Source organism: Macrotis lagotis, chromosome 2, assembly GCF_037893015.1.
Source record: "Macrotis lagotis isolate mMagLag1 chromosome 2, bilby.v1.9.chrom.fasta, whole genome shotgun sequence".
NCBI classification, from domain to species: domain Eukaryota; kingdom Metazoa; phylum Chordata; class Mammalia; order Peramelemorphia; family Peramelidae; genus Macrotis; species Macrotis lagotis.
In genome coordinates, this window is record NC_133659.1 from 43,396,693 (window position 1) to 43,413,411 (window position 16,719).

The 16,719-nt window shown below is 35.0% G+C and overlaps 1 protein-coding gene across 1 annotated transcript in view; it reads left to right on the forward strand.

Annotated features, from left to right (window-relative positions):
• COL24A1 (collagen type XXIV alpha 1 chain) overlaps positions 1-16,719 on the forward strand; it is a 380,712-nt gene that overhangs the window by 218,832 nt on the left and 145,161 nt on the right. The window contains exon 24 of the mRNA XM_074221770.1: positions 1,595-1,639. Within this exon, the coding sequence (XP_074077871.1) occupies positions 1,595-1,639 (45 nt within the window). The remainder of the gene's footprint in view (positions 1-1,594; positions 1,640-16,719) is intronic.

Genomic DNA, 16,719 nt, shown 5'->3' on the forward strand with positions numbered 1-16,719 from the left:
GAGGAACGTTACTTCATCCTCGGAGATTGAAGGACAAGGGAAAGGATACATGAAGACATGGAAAAGATTAGAACTGCAGAAGAGAATTGAGTAAATTCATGTCAAATGGAAGGAATAATTAATATACTACTTTACACTATGCAATGTGTTTAGCATTAGAGATACAAACAAGGCAAAAAGGCGATATTCAGTGCTCTCAATGAGCTCCATTAGTTTCTTCTAATGGAAGAAGATAATAAATACACAAAAGGAAGCTTAAAAGTTGGGAGTGGGAAACTCAAAATCAGAATCATAGCTGGTTGGCCTTGATGTTGTTCAAGGTTTTCAGTTATGTCTGCCTCTTCCTGATCTCTTTTGGGTAAACTGGAGGGTTTATCATTTCCTTCACCTGCTATTTTAGAGATGAGGAAACTGTGGCAAACAGGATTAAGTGATTTGCCCAGTGGCAAGTAAGGGTCTGAGAGCAGATTTGAGCTCATGAAAATGAGTCTCCCCGATTTCAGAGCTGGTATTCTCTCCACTGCACCACCTAGGATCTCTCTCTACAACTGGAGACTCTAAGAGCTCATGCATGAGAAAGGGGGGTCAGCCCAGCAAAAGTATGCCAGGGTAAGGAGGCTACAAATGGATGTTCCAGAGTAAAGAGACCCTAGATGCTGAAAATAGTTCCAGAATAAGAGAGCAGGTGAGATATAATTCTGAAATCTAGAATTCAGGATCAGGGGCAAAAAGTAGAAATGGTTGAGTTCTAAAATAATTCAGCTCTGCTGAAAATGTAGGAAAACGGTGGAGCACAGCTGGGATTTGGGGAGAGAAGAAAATGCATGGAACAAATACCCAGGAAAATATGATTAAGAACCAATAAGAGATGATTTTTAATAATACAGAACAGTTAATAGATACAAATTAATAATAGACCCTACAAACTCTCAAGACTTTCTCCAACATTATTTGGCACTTAGGATTAAGAGGAGAGAGAGAATGATGTTGGGAATTTACCAGCACTGGAATTTAAAGGGACTTATAGAAGGTCAAAGGTACAAAAATTCATCATGAAATGATGGGTAACTGTGTCAAGAGAAGATGAGGATGATCCTTGGATTTTAAAGGATGATATTGAGGCCGGTGAGGGTAACAAACTAACAGTGGAACTGAAGACCATAATAGGTGTAATAAATGAATCTGATAGGCTAAGGGAATGAGAGAATTAGGATATAAGATTACAAGAGGAAAAGGGAACTTTGAGGCTAAAGATTTTGTCAATTGAGAAGTTTTGAACTGTACTACCACAATTGAATAGTGATAAAGTTTAAATATATGACATGAAATATACAATGATGACTGAAATAATGTAATCATAGTTTCGAGGCACTCAGGAAACTAGGTCTTTAAAAATAATAACAATGACGTTATACTACATTTTAATGTACTATAATAGATACTAGTTAATTATCTAAAAGTTTCCCATGCATTACCATATTCTGTATAATGTTTTGATTAATTCTTAGATAAAATAAAAATTAAAAGAAAATTTCTATTGAAAAAGCAACGAATATATTTAAATTTATCTATTCTCTTTATTTTATACAAACAGGGAGAACCAGGAGATCAAGGACACCTTGGAAAAGTTGGGGAAGCAGTAAGTTTAACTTTACTTTTTTTGTCTCTAAATTTTTTTCTCTCTTGTAAGCATTTTCCATCATTTCTACTAACCAAAATTTAGTTCTTAAAAAGTCCAGTATATTCCTTCTCCTTTTCTAAATCTTCCAACTTAGTAACCTTCTTTTAAGTATGTCACAGACAAATTAAACCCACTATACAGAAAGGAAATAAGAAAATACTGAGGTGATCCAATATAATTCACACCTCTACAAGATCACAATATCATTTCCTTCATTGTGGAAGTCTCTTTTAGTCCTTTTTATATTCTGTCTAAATTCTAACATTTGCATAGAAAAGTCATGAGTTATTAAAGCATAATTTAGTGGCAATTTTCCTTTTGTTTTACCTAGTACTTAGTAAAATGAAATGATCAAGAAAAAAAAGCAACATTTTGAAAATAATCTGAGAAAATTCTGCTTAATCTAAAGATTCTAGGCAGTGTTATGTTACTAGGTCAGAATATTTTGAATTACGATGAGATTTACTTTCATCTAAAGCTGCTATTAAAAGTTAATGATGTTGGACAGATTCACAGAAAGAACTATGCTGCATCCTATTCTATAAATTGTAGATTTTGTGAGCAAACTCCAATTTATTTGTATTATAGGGAAAGTAATCTGAATAAAATTTTGCTCAAAAAGCCTGGTAAAAGCTCCCTCAAATCCATTATTTATTGACAGCCTGGTATACTGGGAAAAGAACTAAATTAGGACTAGAGATGGATAAATGGATAGATGAATGAAAGGATACATAGCTAGATATAGTTAGATAGATAGAAAGAAAGAAAGGAAGGAAAGAAGGAAGGAAGGAAGGAAGGAAGGAAGGAAGGAAGGAAGGAAGGAAGGAAGGAAGGAAGGAAGGAAGGAAAGAAGGAAGGAAGGAAGGAAGGAAGGAAGGAAGGAAGGAAGGAAGGAAGGAAGGAAGGAAGGAAGGAAGAAGATTAGAGGGATATAGATATATGGATATGGGGAGACTGAGAGAGGAAAATTAATGTTATACCTTGCTTTGCCACTATGTTGTACAAAAGCCAAATGGATGCTTGCCAAAAAAGACTTTTTTTTATGGAGAATTTACACAGGGCAAATGTACATATGATGGTCAAAAAAAAAAAGCAATACAAAGATACTCTCAAGGTCTCCGTTAAGAATTTTGGAATTCATTGTGTGATGTGGAAGACACTGGCACAGGACCACCCAGTAAGGCATGCCCTCATCAGAGAAGATGCTGTACTCAGGAGCCAAGTAGAATTGAAATGTCTCAAAAGAAATGAAAGTTGAGCAAATTTAGAAAATGTACCCCAAACATTCATATGAACTATTTGTGCTGATCTGAGTTCATATTGGTTTGATTAGCCGCAATCAAACACACTGTACCTTGACCCCGACATAGTGATTTTGGTCTTCTTTGAGAATGATCAGTTCATTCTGACCTTAGTCTAGTCAGAATCTTTTTGGACCGCTACTTCTTTATTTTTGAAATGATGATTTCTAAGGACTGTCCAATGTCTAATATGCTATGACTAATAAATTCCAAATTGCCATAGTTAATATTGACATTTATAAATTTGTCCAAATTCTTTTTAAAAAATTCTATGTTGCCAGCACTTCTTGAAGTATTGCCTTCCATAAATTGATAAACCATCATGTGAACTGAAACTTCTGTTATTTAACCTCATCTTGTCTCTGTCAAGTTTCAAAGGACGCTCTTTAACTAGGTATTTTGGATACTATAAATTACATATATATATATTATATTATATACATATATATTTATTTCTCTTCCTAAGGGTGCTCCAACTAAGACTAAGCTGAGTTTGGCCAGCAGGTGGCAAAACTGGGTCATAAAACAGGTGACTGAAGAAGTTGGACAAGGTTAGCCTGGCAGTCATGGATCTGATAAGATAGGCTATAATCTAACAAGATTTGAAGCCAGGTTGGACATTGAACAAAGAAATGAAGCACAAAGCAAAGAGTCATGGTGTAGGTGAAGGGTTGATTCAAGATCTAAAGCTAGTGGGTGGGCTATTGGGCCAAGACCTTACCATGCAGAGAATCCCCCAGGCCCAAAGATCTGGCCATTTGTGATATGGTGAGGTAAAGAGTTTTGCCTAGAGGACTCATTGAGGAAGGCCTCCTGCAGATTATTACGAGGAGGGAGACTGATTAAGTATTTCATATAATGCAATCAAATCTGTAGACCAAGAAGACCTGGTAATAGTAAGGTAATAAAGCAAAGGGACCCAGAAGCAGCTTTCCTGGACATCATGTCTATCCTCTGTCTTTCAAAGCATTTCATTCCCCTTGAATTCGGTTTCCCCATCTGTACAATAAATGGAATTCACTTTCAAAGCTGTTATTTTTAAGTTAATAATGATGGACTAGTTAAATATATGCTGCTTTCTGTTGTGATTATCTTCTTGTGGTGCTATCAGGTCCCATTCTACTCAAAGTCCTTTAAGAGTTGCAATCACCTTTAGCTGGTACCCTGTAAGCTATTCCAGTGTTCTCTTGGGAATCTATTTGTGTTATTCCTAACTTATAAAATACTAAGTCTAAGTCAGAAAGCAAAATAATTTTAAAGAGGAAGAGCATAAAGATCTGTTATATGGCCCTGGGCTGAATCAATTTGTTTGGGATGCTGATAATTAAACAAACAAATTAAATTAGGACATATCATCAAATGTTATTTGTTTCTGAGAAGTAGTGGAACACAATAAACTAGCTCCATTAATGAGTTTAGAATGTGAAACAGAATTTTTTTAGAGTTGAGGGGAAAAAAACAAAATTATTTTAAAATGCTTAAAAAGCTAATTTGCTACAGTAGTCAGTCACGCTACCCTGCTATAAATTTGCCAGGAGATCAGTGTCCTAGCTTGATGGGGTTTTATTTTGTCTCATTTAAAAGAGACTTTAATTGCCTTTGTATGCAGAAGAGTGTTAGTTCTGTATGACCCCTCTAAGTGTACAAGAATTGGTAAAAAAAAAAACTCTGTTTACCTAAATTGAGCATAAACTCTTCTCCTTTGAGGAGTTCCCCTAGTATGTAGTTTGGGGTTGGAGAATATCTGTCACTCACTGTATCCCAGCATCTTGTTTCTGTTGATATTATTTTGTCATTTCAATCATGTCTGATTCTTGGTGACCCCATTTGGGGTTTTTCTTGGCAATGATACTGAAGTGGTTTGTCATTCCTTCTCCAGCTCCTTTTACAGGTAAGGAAACTGAGGCAACCAGCATTAAGGGACTTGCCAGAGTCATATATCTACTGACTTAAGGTCAGTCCCTCTATCCACTGCACCACCTAGTTGCCATTTGAATCCCAATATACAACTAACAAAGAGCATTGTAACAGAACTACTGTAAGCCTCAGAAAGTAAAATTGGATTTTTTTTATTAAACTTAATCAACAAACCTTTATTAAGTGCTTTCTGTTTGCCTGGCACTATGCTAAACATATACAAAAACATGATTTCTGCACTCAAGTGACCTGCATATTTTCAGATGAGATCATATCCCAGATAGATATGTCACCTTGGGTAAATCACTTAGGCCTCAATTTCCTCACCAATAAAACGGAAATGATAATACCTATATTATCTTCTTCAAAGAAGAAATTGTAAGTGGTATCCTAAAAACCCTGAAAAACTATAGAAATATGAATTATTATTCTCAATAATTATTATGCATTTCATTGACAAGAATTTGCAAGGTATCAAGTTCTCTGTGTTGTACACAGGATCATAATTTTAAAACAGAGGCATCTAATGAGAAAACTGAATCCCAAACCGGGGAAAGGATTTCTATCAAGTCAATCAGTTATTAATGGCAGGTCGGAACTCAGGACTTTTATCTCCATGCAATGTTTGATCTCCCTTAATACGACATCCCTGTTGGAATCATGTTTCTCCTGTTGATTCAGAATAGTGTTATGAGGTCCAAGAAATTAGGAGCCCATTACTGACTGTTATGTCTTGGATTTGGTCAGGGTTATAGAATAATAAAATAATGTTAAAAATAAAATAATGTTACATTTATTATATTTTGGTTTTGGACAGGATTATAGAAAATTAATTTATGGCTTACTGGTCATGTGTCTAGTAGCTATAATCATTGATGTGTTGATAATATCACATTTTCAGATAACAAAGTCACAATTTATAAATACCACTAATACAAAGTGTTCCCAAAGATTCAAAAACTGAAGTTTTTAAATTAATGTGAGAATAAAAGGAGAACAATCAAAGTTATTGATAAGCATTAAGATGATTCCAGTTTTTAGAATGCTGGGACTGGAATAAGGAAGACATAAGGTCAAATATGGCCTCAGACACTTAGTAGTTGTGAAATTCTGGGCAAATCACTTAGTGTCTGTTTGCCTTGGTTTCCTCAGTTGTAAAAGGGGGTAATGATAGCAGCTAGCTCTCAGGTCTGTTTTGAGAAACTAATAAGATAATATTTGTAAAGCACTTAATAAACTACCTGACGTAGAATAGGAACTAAATAAACACTTGTTCCCTACCAATTGCCACTTTAATTCCTTATTCCTCTATTAATGAGGTTAGATTAAAAGCATCATGAAGATCAGAGGTGACTTGGGAGAATGAAAAAAGAAGAGTTTCACACCTGATTGAAAACATTCCTTTATAAGTGATCCATAAAAATATAATAGGATTTGCTTAAGAGAATGGGCTTTCATGTGACATTCAGGTGTGCTTACACAGGTGTTATCACTGTTGGGCCCCAGAATGATTTACCATGCTGTTGGCTTGGTATCTTTAATATGCCATTTTGGGGGGAAAAATTTCTAGGAAAAAGTAAACAGTGAATATAGATATAGAAAGGTGTTCTGATGGCAAAGAAGAAGAAATGAAATTTAACATAAGCTACTTTAAAAAAAACAAATAGGTTTAGGTTTGGTAAGGAAAGAGAGGCTGAGATTATAGTTATTTTGAATGATTTTTTTTTCCATTGATAGCCTTCTCCTTCATATAGCAAAAGAATCAACAAACACATTGGCTACATCTTACATCATAGGTCTCCTTCCTCGCTGATGGTCCAAGAATTACCATGAAGACAAAGAATTAGACTTCTGTGTCTGGTGGAAAGAGCCATGAGCCAAGGGTGGGGGGAAGTGAGAAGAGATCTTTAGGAAGTTTATTTTGGCTCTATAAAAGGGAAAATGTTCTAAACAGTAAAGCTGTCCCTAAACATAAATGACACCTCAAAGAGCAGTGAAATCACCATTATTGTTGGTCTTTAAGTAGAGGTTTGATGATTGTTTTTTGAGAGTAGTGGGGGTGGGGATGGATAGAAGGTTTTACATCATTCTGGAAGAGATTGGATCTAGATCAGAGTGGACCCAAACTAAATTAAATTGCAATTGGAAAGTATTTAGCAAAATGAATTAAAATAATATAGAGTTAGATAATGCTAATATGTGATTTTCTAAGTCATGATGCAACCTACAGGGATTCTTATGTACAGTTTAATAACCCTATTTCTATTTGAGTTTGATACCACTGAACTAGGGATAACCAAAACGATCTCTTCTCTTAATTTTTTATTCCAAACTTAACAAATACCAAATTAAATAATATTTTTATATAAAAAGGAAAACAAAAAGATTATACTCGAAGCTATGTCTCCATTCTATACAACCTTCCCTTTAATTACCTTAGCTATAATAAATTCAGCATGTAAGTTTCAAAGATATCCTAACTATCTATGTTTCTTTCTGGACTTCTTTCTGCTCTGTACATTTAAAACATTATTCAATGATCATCTTTTTCTTCCTTCTCCTTTATCTTTTTTTTTTTTGGAAGCCATCTCACTACACCCCTTTTTTTTCTCAAATGCCAATTGCCCTTTGGAAAAAAAAACAAAGTCTTTGTAGCAAATACATATAATAAGAAAAGCAGATCTCTACTTTAATCATGTTCAGAAATGTACATCTCATTTTGTACCTCAAAACTATCATTTCTCCATTAGAAAACAAGTCCTCTTATTGGTCCTCTGGATTGATCAGAAATTGTTGATGTTATAATAAAAATTGTTCTTCTTTAGCTCACTCCTTTTACATCTTGATAAGCCCAGATTAAATACTGCCTGAGAAGTTAAAATATCCCAAGTTAATGATATTGGGTAGTGACAACAGCCCAACTCTTCAGTTATTTCAATTCTATCTGTTTTTTTGAGTGTAATGGGGGGAGAGGATGGACAGAAGGTCTTCTGGGAGAGTTTGGATTTAGACAAGATCCTTTGGGACCTCTTTTCTTTGGCAAAAATATTGGAGTGATTTACCATTTCCTTCTCCAGCTCATTTTTCAGATGAAGAAACTGAGGCAAATGTGGCTAAATGACTTGTTCAGGGTACACAATAAGTGTCTGAGGCCAGATTTGAATTCAGACAGATGAGTCTTCTGACTCAATGGTCATAGGTCTATGCTTTCAGGCTCTAACTAGCTGCCCCTCAGTGACCAGGAACATTCATAAGGAAAATATCAGTGAACATAATGAGACTGATGATTTTAAATATGGATATGAATTTACTAAATATTTATTTGATAAATGTTCTCCATTTTACAAATATTATTACAAATAGTGGAAAGAATCTGGAAAATTATGCTGGGTCTAATCTTAGTCCTAAAGTTGTTTCAGTAAAGCAGAGTTTATTCTTCATCACAAGACACCAACTATAGAATGTGACCTCTTCAAATTAATCTTCAAACAAAAGACAAAAATAAACCCAAATTAGTCCTCAGATTTTGTGTCTCTTGTATTGAGCTTCCATATAGTATATTAACATAGTGAATTTTTAGTGATATGTTGACCACATGTGTTTCTAAAGTTGTTCTAACTGGATTGTGACATCTGTTTCTTTATAAGCTTAAGTGTTACTGGAAAAATATTTTTAGGGAACAATGAAAACTATACTTTTCATATTTATAATGGTATTTTCCTGAATATTTTATTTGTATTCTAAAGCCCTGGATTAATATCTTAATCTTTCCTATAGTTTAGGATTTAGTGAATTTTTCTTCTTTAATACTTCAAAAAGTTTTGAAAGGAATTTTATTAAAGTTACATTTGTCATTCAAATAAGGTCTTTATTTTGAAATATTCCTTATTTGTGAATCTTTACTTTTTATGAACTTGTTAGCACAACCTAATTTCAGGCGCCACTGCCTGGAGTGAGGGGGAGAGAGAGAAAAGGTTTGTTGCATCTGTAGTTCTCTCATAGTCCTTTTGACTTTGGGAAAAGCCATGAAGTAAAAATCTGGATTTTATTTCATTTCTAACCACAGGCAGCTCATATTTTGAAGTGAAATTTTTTATAAGTATGAAACTATTTCATTAAATCCTTCATTGTTTGAGAAACAGTAGCTGGGGAAGTGAAAGATCTCTATGGTTGAGTCTTTTTCACTTTTTGATCATATGTAGAAGAAACCAAAGGTTATTTGGCGTGAAGCTAGGGAGAAGAAAGATAGATGAAAGGGGAAGAAGACATTGAAGATGGTCCTACTAAGACATATGTAATGGCAAATACTTTGTCATCATAAATAAGTAATTTTCCAGTAAGACAGTCAAGTTTCCAACAATTAATTTTCATCTTGATGATATGGAGAAACTATTCTTCCCTATATAAATTCTCCTAAAACCAATTTCATAGGGTAAGAGTGTTGGACTAGGGTACTGAGAGTTCTAGATTCACGTCTCAGCTCTTCCAGAAACCAGATGTGTGATCTCCCACAGTCTCAATTTCTTTATCTTCATAATAGCAATAATTCTTATAAGCATGCACTTTAATGAAATGACATACTTTGGAAAGCACATTATAAATTTTAAAACATTATATAAATTTAAATATAAGGTATTTATTAATATATACATATGTTTCCCTGGGATGATAGTTAGGAAAGCAATCACAGAATGATCTAACTGACCAAATTAAGATGGGGAAATTTTTGACCAGATGTAGAGGTGATGAAACACTTAAAAGAATATGATTGATTATAAACTGATAATAAATGGGTGGTGTACCACTGGGACCAAAAAAGGAGAAATGGTATCTGAATATTTAAATATTAATATGGATTTTATTAAATTTAAATATCACCTAAATCAGCAGTGATTGTTACTCTTCAATTTCACCTGGTAATTTGCTATTCTTTAATGTATTTGTCATATAGTATTGGCTATTAAAATTATCTATGTTGATGTTTCATCCCCACCTCTTAATTAGATTATGAAATACTTATAAGGCAGGGACCAGGAAACTAGTGAATAGAATGCTGAGTCTAAAGTAAGATCTCAGTTCAAATCTAGCCTCAGACACTTCCTAGCTATATGTCACTTAACCTTGTTTCAGTTTTTTCAGACACCAAATGGAGATAATAAGCATTTGCTTCCCAGAGTAATTGTGGGGACCAAATGAACTAGTAGTTAAGTGTTTAGCACAGTCAGGTGATTATTTTTTTTTCTTTCTTATCAAAAATTTCTCTCCAGTACATAGTAGTGTTCTGTATACAGAAGGTACTTAACAAATGCTTGATTTAGTTGCACATGGGAAGTCTGTCAATCTTTATTCAGACTCTTAATGAAACTGTCCAATTCTGAACTCTGACCAAAAGCTGTCTTTCTTAATTTCTCTAAATATCCAAAGAGAACTACAGAGATAGTTAGGAGATGATTTTTTAAATGAATTTTCTGAAGAAGATAAACAAATCTTAGATTATTCAATCAAATGAAAGTCATAGGCATTACATCCCTAAAAGAATCATTAGGGATCATCTTTTTTTCATTCTCATCACTTTGTAGATTAGAAAACTGGGACCTAAATTTCACAACTTTTCCAAGGACCTGTAAGCTATTTAGAGACAAAGTACTGTGAGCAGAACTAGAGCATTCATTTCTTGACTTCTAGTCTAGTATTTATCCTATCAATCATATCGATGCCCCCAGAATACTGGGGAGGAGTGAGATTTAACAACAGTCTGTGGCATAGTTAAAACATTGCTCCAGGAAACTGAAAAGAATTAAGATAACCAAAAAGTATTCTTTTTTTGGAATTGGTTTCTGGTAATTTATGTTTATGTGGATTCAACTATTATTTCTAACCTGTTATTTTTCTCCACTGGAAACAGAAAAACCAGAAGTAAGCAAAACAAACTAGTAAAATCATGTTTTAGATGTAATAAAGAATTTCCTAGCAAGAAAAGTTGCTAATTGCCATAAACAAAATTTTTGAGAAAGATCTCGCAACTTATTTTCAGAAATCACTTCAGTTTAATTCATTGAGCACCATCTTCATGAGTTCAAATCCAGCCTCAGGTATTTACTAGCTCTGTGACACTGGAGTAGTCACTGAACTATTTGCTTCAGTTTCCTCATCTGTAAAATAAGCTAGAAAAGAAATTGGAAAACTACCCTTCTGTCTTTGTCAGGAAAATCCTAAATGGGGTCACAAAGATTCAAACACAACTAAACAATAAATAATATTGACCACCTATTAAATATCTATAGCGTGCAGGCAACAAAAACAGCATTATCAATAGAATGAAAACTAAAGCAAAGAAGATTGGGGTTCAAAACCTACCCTTGACATCAACTGGTTATGTGACCCAGAAAAAAATCACTTAACTTCTCAGTATTCTAGATAACTCTCTAAGATTTTAAGTTGTAGACATGGTGCCAACATGCATTAGTAAAAGAAGTTCCGTCACCAATAAAATATCAAGTCTAGTCTCTGGTCTATTATGTCCAAGCCCACTGTGCTAGTCAGTAAAGATACGAAGATAAAAACTAAACAACCTCTGTCCTTAAAAATGCAACCTTTTTTTTTTAGCAGTTTGGGATGGCTTACAAGTAAATTCTTCTTAAATTGGAAGAGACTGACTAGAGGTTATTTAAAGGTTCTGTTCGGTTCTGTAATGATGTTAATAAAGTCAAACTAATTTAAGCCTCTGTTCTCCTCTTAAGTGATCTTGAGAGATTTTCTTTTACTAGACTAGAAGATAGAAAAGGTAATCAACATTTTAATAGATGAAGCTAAACAGAAAAGGGGAAAGAGCATGATGTAGGTCCACTGTGAAAGAAACTATTGGAGATGAATCACAAATTATTCTCCACTCTGTGTAGCAAGATCTACACTTAATCCTTATCTTTGGAATTGGGGGGATGGGAATAAATTAAAAAATCCATAAATCTGGAACATCACTTTAACCATGAAGTTACCCCCTTTATCAAAACTCCTACAAAGTAAATACATTGACTGCCGAATTTCACCCCTGGTACTTCTCCTCATGTTTTAATGGATATCTGTAATGGACTTGGTCAAAATGTGAAGGACTAGCATAGGAGGGAACCATTTGTACTTAGCAACAACAAACAACTTTGTCCCTGTTACAAGAGGGTAAAGCAGAGAATGATAGAACCACATGTTGGATTGATAAGCCACTTAACAAAATCTCTCCTGATATTCTCATTAAAATAAAGGTATAATAATAGTAATATATTTATATATAATTCTAAGATAAACAAAGGAATTCTCCAAGGTAAATGGTGTAAATATCATCTACATTTGGCAAATGAGAAAAATGAGACTCACAAATTTACCAGTTATCTACTGTGACAGAGAAAGTAGGTCTTTTATCCTTCAGGAAAAGATCAATATTTGAGTATTAGATAAAAACACAGATGAAATTGGAACTGACTCGATGGTAGTCTTCCAAGAGTAGTCATTAATAGTTCAATGAGAACTTGGGGAGATGTTTTTATTGGAGTGCCACAGTGATCTGTAGTTAACATTTTTATCAGTGACTTGAATTAAGTTATCACACATTTAATAAATTTCAACATGATTTGAAGCTAGGAAGGAAAGAAAAAATATTGGATAATAGAAATAACATCCAAAAAGATCTCAAAGGTTGAGCTGAAGAGGCAGCTAGATGGCGCAGTGGATAGAGCACTGGCCCTGAAGTCAAGAGGACCTGAGTTCAAATACAACTTCAGACACTTAATAATTACCTAGCTGTGTGGCCTTGGGCAAGCCACTTAGCCCCATTGCCTTGCAAAAAAAATAGCCTAAAAAAAGTTGAGCTGAATTTAGGAAAATGAAATTAATATAGGGACAAATTTCTATTCTTATTCTGGGATTCAAAAATATCTTCATATGTATTAAATGGTAAAGGTTATCTAGATAGAAGTTTATCTAAAAAAGATGTGAGAATTTTAAGGGTTTTCCAGCTCTCGTTCTCTCTCTCTCTCTCTCTCTCTCTCTCTCTCTCTCTCTCTCTCTCTCTCTCTCTCTCTCTCTCTCTCTCATACACCCAAAAAAGCAAATGGCATATTATTTTTTAAATTATCTTATAACATTAATTTTTAATTTTCTTTTAGGTTTTCCCCAGCTACATGCAAAAATACATTTCAACATTTACTTCCAAAACCTTAACTTCCAAATTCTCTCCCTTCTTCCCACTCCACTCGCCCTCATTGAGAAAGTAAGTTACTTGGTATAGGTTAAAAATGTGTAGCCATGAAACATATTACTACAATAGACATGTTGTAAAAGTAAGTATCCCCCCCACACACACACACACAAAGAAAAAGAACCTCAAGAAAAATAAAGTGAAAATATTCAGACACCATCAACTCTATCTTGGGGATAGAGAGCATTCTTTATCATAGGTCTTTCAAAGTTCTCTTGGGTTACAACATTACTGAGAAAAAGTAGGTCATTCACAGCAGATCATCTTCCACTATTACTGTTACTTTGTAAAAGATATATTTCCTATTGCATCTGTTTGTATAAGTTTTATACTGATTGCATCCTGTTCATCATTACCCATAACAAAACAGCATTTCATCTCAATCACATATGACAATTTGTTTAGCAATTCCCCACCTGCCGGGCATCCCCTCAATCTCCAGCTCCCTACCACCAGAAAAGAGCTGTTTTAAATAACCCTATAGATATAGATTCTGTACTTCCCTTATTTCACCTCTTCTGGACTATACATTTAGAGGTACACTTCTAGACCAAAGAATAGATGTGGTATTATTGCCCTATGGGCATAGTTCCAAATTGTTCTACGGAATTGCTGAATCCTTTCACAATTCCTCCAACAGTGCATCAGTATGTCAATTTGCCTACATCCCTTCCAATATTTGTCATTTTCTCTCTCTATTCTATTAACCAGTCCAATAAGTATAAGATAGTACCTCCTAATTCTTCCAAGCCACGTTTCTCCCATGAGTGTGGTAGGACATTTTTTTAAAAAAATTTAAATAGATTGCGTTGATAGCCTCATCTGGTTCATCTCTTGTTCATTTATCACTTAAATATTGCCTCTTATTTTTTACAAATTTGACCCAGTTCTATGGGAGATATGAGGTCTTTATCAGAGAAATTGTTTCAATGTTCTTTTCCCACAGATGCTATTATTACTAGCTATTTTCCTTTAATCCTATTTCCCCATACCATTTATTTTATACCCTCTCCTTTCACCCTGTGACTCTTCAAAAATGTGTTGTGTTTGACTGTCCTCTCCCATGATCTTCCTTCTCTTCTATCATCTATGACCCCCTCTCCCCACTACTCCTTCTCCCATCCCTTTCCTCTCCTATTTTCCTCTAGGGTAAGATAGATTTCTATACCCAATTGAGTGTGTATGTTATTCCTCTCTGAGCCAATTCTGATATGAGTAAGACTCACTCATTCCCCCTCACCTTTCCCCTCTTCTACTCCACTAAAAAAGCTTTTTCCTGTCTCTTTTAGAGTAAAATAATTTAAGCTATTCTAACTCTCCTTTCCCTTTCTCCCAGTACATTCCTTTCTCCTCCATTAACTCCATCTTTTTAATATATACTTTCAAATTCAATTCTTCCTGTGCCTTGTCTGTATATCCTCCTTTTAATTACCCTAATATATGAGAGGGTTCATATGAGCTATCAATATCATCTTCTCATGCAGGAATACAAGCAGTTTAATATCATTAATTTGCCCCTCCCATCTGCCCACTCTATGCTTCAACTAAGTCTTGTACTTGAAAATCAAACTTTCTGTTCAACTCTGGCCAAAGTTCCCTATTTTATTGAATGGCCATCTTTTCCCCTGAAAAAGTATGTTCAGTTTTGCTGGGGTAGTTGATTCTTGACTGTAATTCAAGCTCTTTTGTCTTTTGGAATATCATATTGCAAGTCCTATAATCCCTTAATGTAGAAGCTGCTAAATCTTGTGTTGTCTTGGCTCTAGTTCTATAATATTTGAATCATTTCTTTTTGGTTGCTTATAATATTTTCTCCTTGACTTGGGAGTTCTGAAATTTGTCTACAATATTCCTGGCAGTTTTCATTTGGGGATCTCTTTCAGGAAGTTATCAGTGGATTCTTTTAATTTCCTAGGATGTCAGGGAAGTTTTCCTGGATAACTTCAGGAAAAAAAATGACTTCTAGGCCCTTTGTTTGGTCACGACTTTCAAGTATCCCAATAATTTTTAATTTATCTCTCCAGGATCTTTTTTTCCAGGATAGTTACTTTTCCAATAAGATAGCTCACATTTTCTTCTAGTTCTTCATTCTTTTGGTTTTGTTTTATTGTTCCTTGATTTCTCATAAAGCCACCAACTTCCCTTAACTCCGTTCTATATTTTAAGGAATTATTTTCTTCAGAAAGCATTTTTATCTTCTTTTCCATCTGACCAATTCCTCTTTTTAAGGCATTCTTCTCTTCATTGTCCTTGTGGCCTGCTTTTTCCATTTGACCCATAATGATTTTTAAGATGTTATTTTCCTCAGAAATATTTTTGTTTCTCTTTCACCAAGCTGCTGACTTGGTGTTCATGATTTTTCCTCATCACTCTCATTTCTCTTCCCAATTTTTCTCTACCTCCCTTACTTGATTTTCAAAATATTTTTGACTTCTTCCATAGCCTGAGACCAATTGGTATTTTTGTTTAACTCTTTGGATGCAGAAATTTTGACTTTATTATTTTCTGAGTGTATATTTTGATCCCCCAGAGGACCAAAGTAATTGTCTATGATTGGATTTTTTTCTTGTGTTGTTTACTCATTTCCCCAGCCTTTGTTGTTTGCTCATTTCCTCAGTGACTTGATTTTTAACTCTTTGTTAAGGTGGGACTGCTTCTAGGGTGAAGGACACACTGTCACAAGTTTTTGAGGCTTTTGCAGCTATTTTCAGAGATGTCCCCAAAGACCTGCAAGTTCTCAATTCCTACAAGGTCTTTTGAGAGGCAGCTATGACTGCTCTCTTGGCCTGTACTCTGGTCTGTGGGTGATCACAAGCACTCCTTTCATCCTAGAATTGTGAGAAGGGTCCCTGCTCTCCTGCAGGAAGGAAATTCTGTTTTGCTTCTGATCCTTTTCCAGAGACTGGGGTCCCAGATTGAGACTGGGATCTGAATATGGGTGAAGCAGCAGAGTCCTGTCTCAGGGATAGCAAAGAGACCTTTGCAATCTACCCCCCACTCCCCTTACCTTCCATGAACTGAGCACTGGAAGCAGCAGCCAGGTGGCTCCCCAGGACTGTTCCTGGTCCCCTGGGGAGTCCCCTGAGGCCTGCTGCCATGGTCCCAGGCACCCCCAGGGACCCAGGTGCCCAACAATCTGATCCTAGATTGCTGAAGCTGGTTTGCTCTGCTTTGTGACACGCTGTACTGTGGACCTTTCTAACCCTGGTGTGGCAGATCCCTCCCAAGTTTCTTGGGCTGGAAAATTATTTCACTCAGTCTTTTTGTAGGTTCTCCCACTCTAGAATTTAGAGCTCATCAGAGTCCCTGCTTTACTTTGCCATCTTATTTCCCTCTTCCCCCACCCTTCCCCAGTGACATTTTAGACTGTATTTCAAGAATATTAAGGTCCAGAACATGTAAGATGATAATAATTATACCATCCTGGTCAAACTCTATTTAGAGTATTGTGATCAATTCTAGGTGCCTGCTAAATTCTAGAAGGGGGATAGATAAGATGAAAGTCTTCTAGTAAAGGATAGCCAGGATAGTAAAGAGTCTTGAGAACATGTCATGATACCTTATGTGGCTTT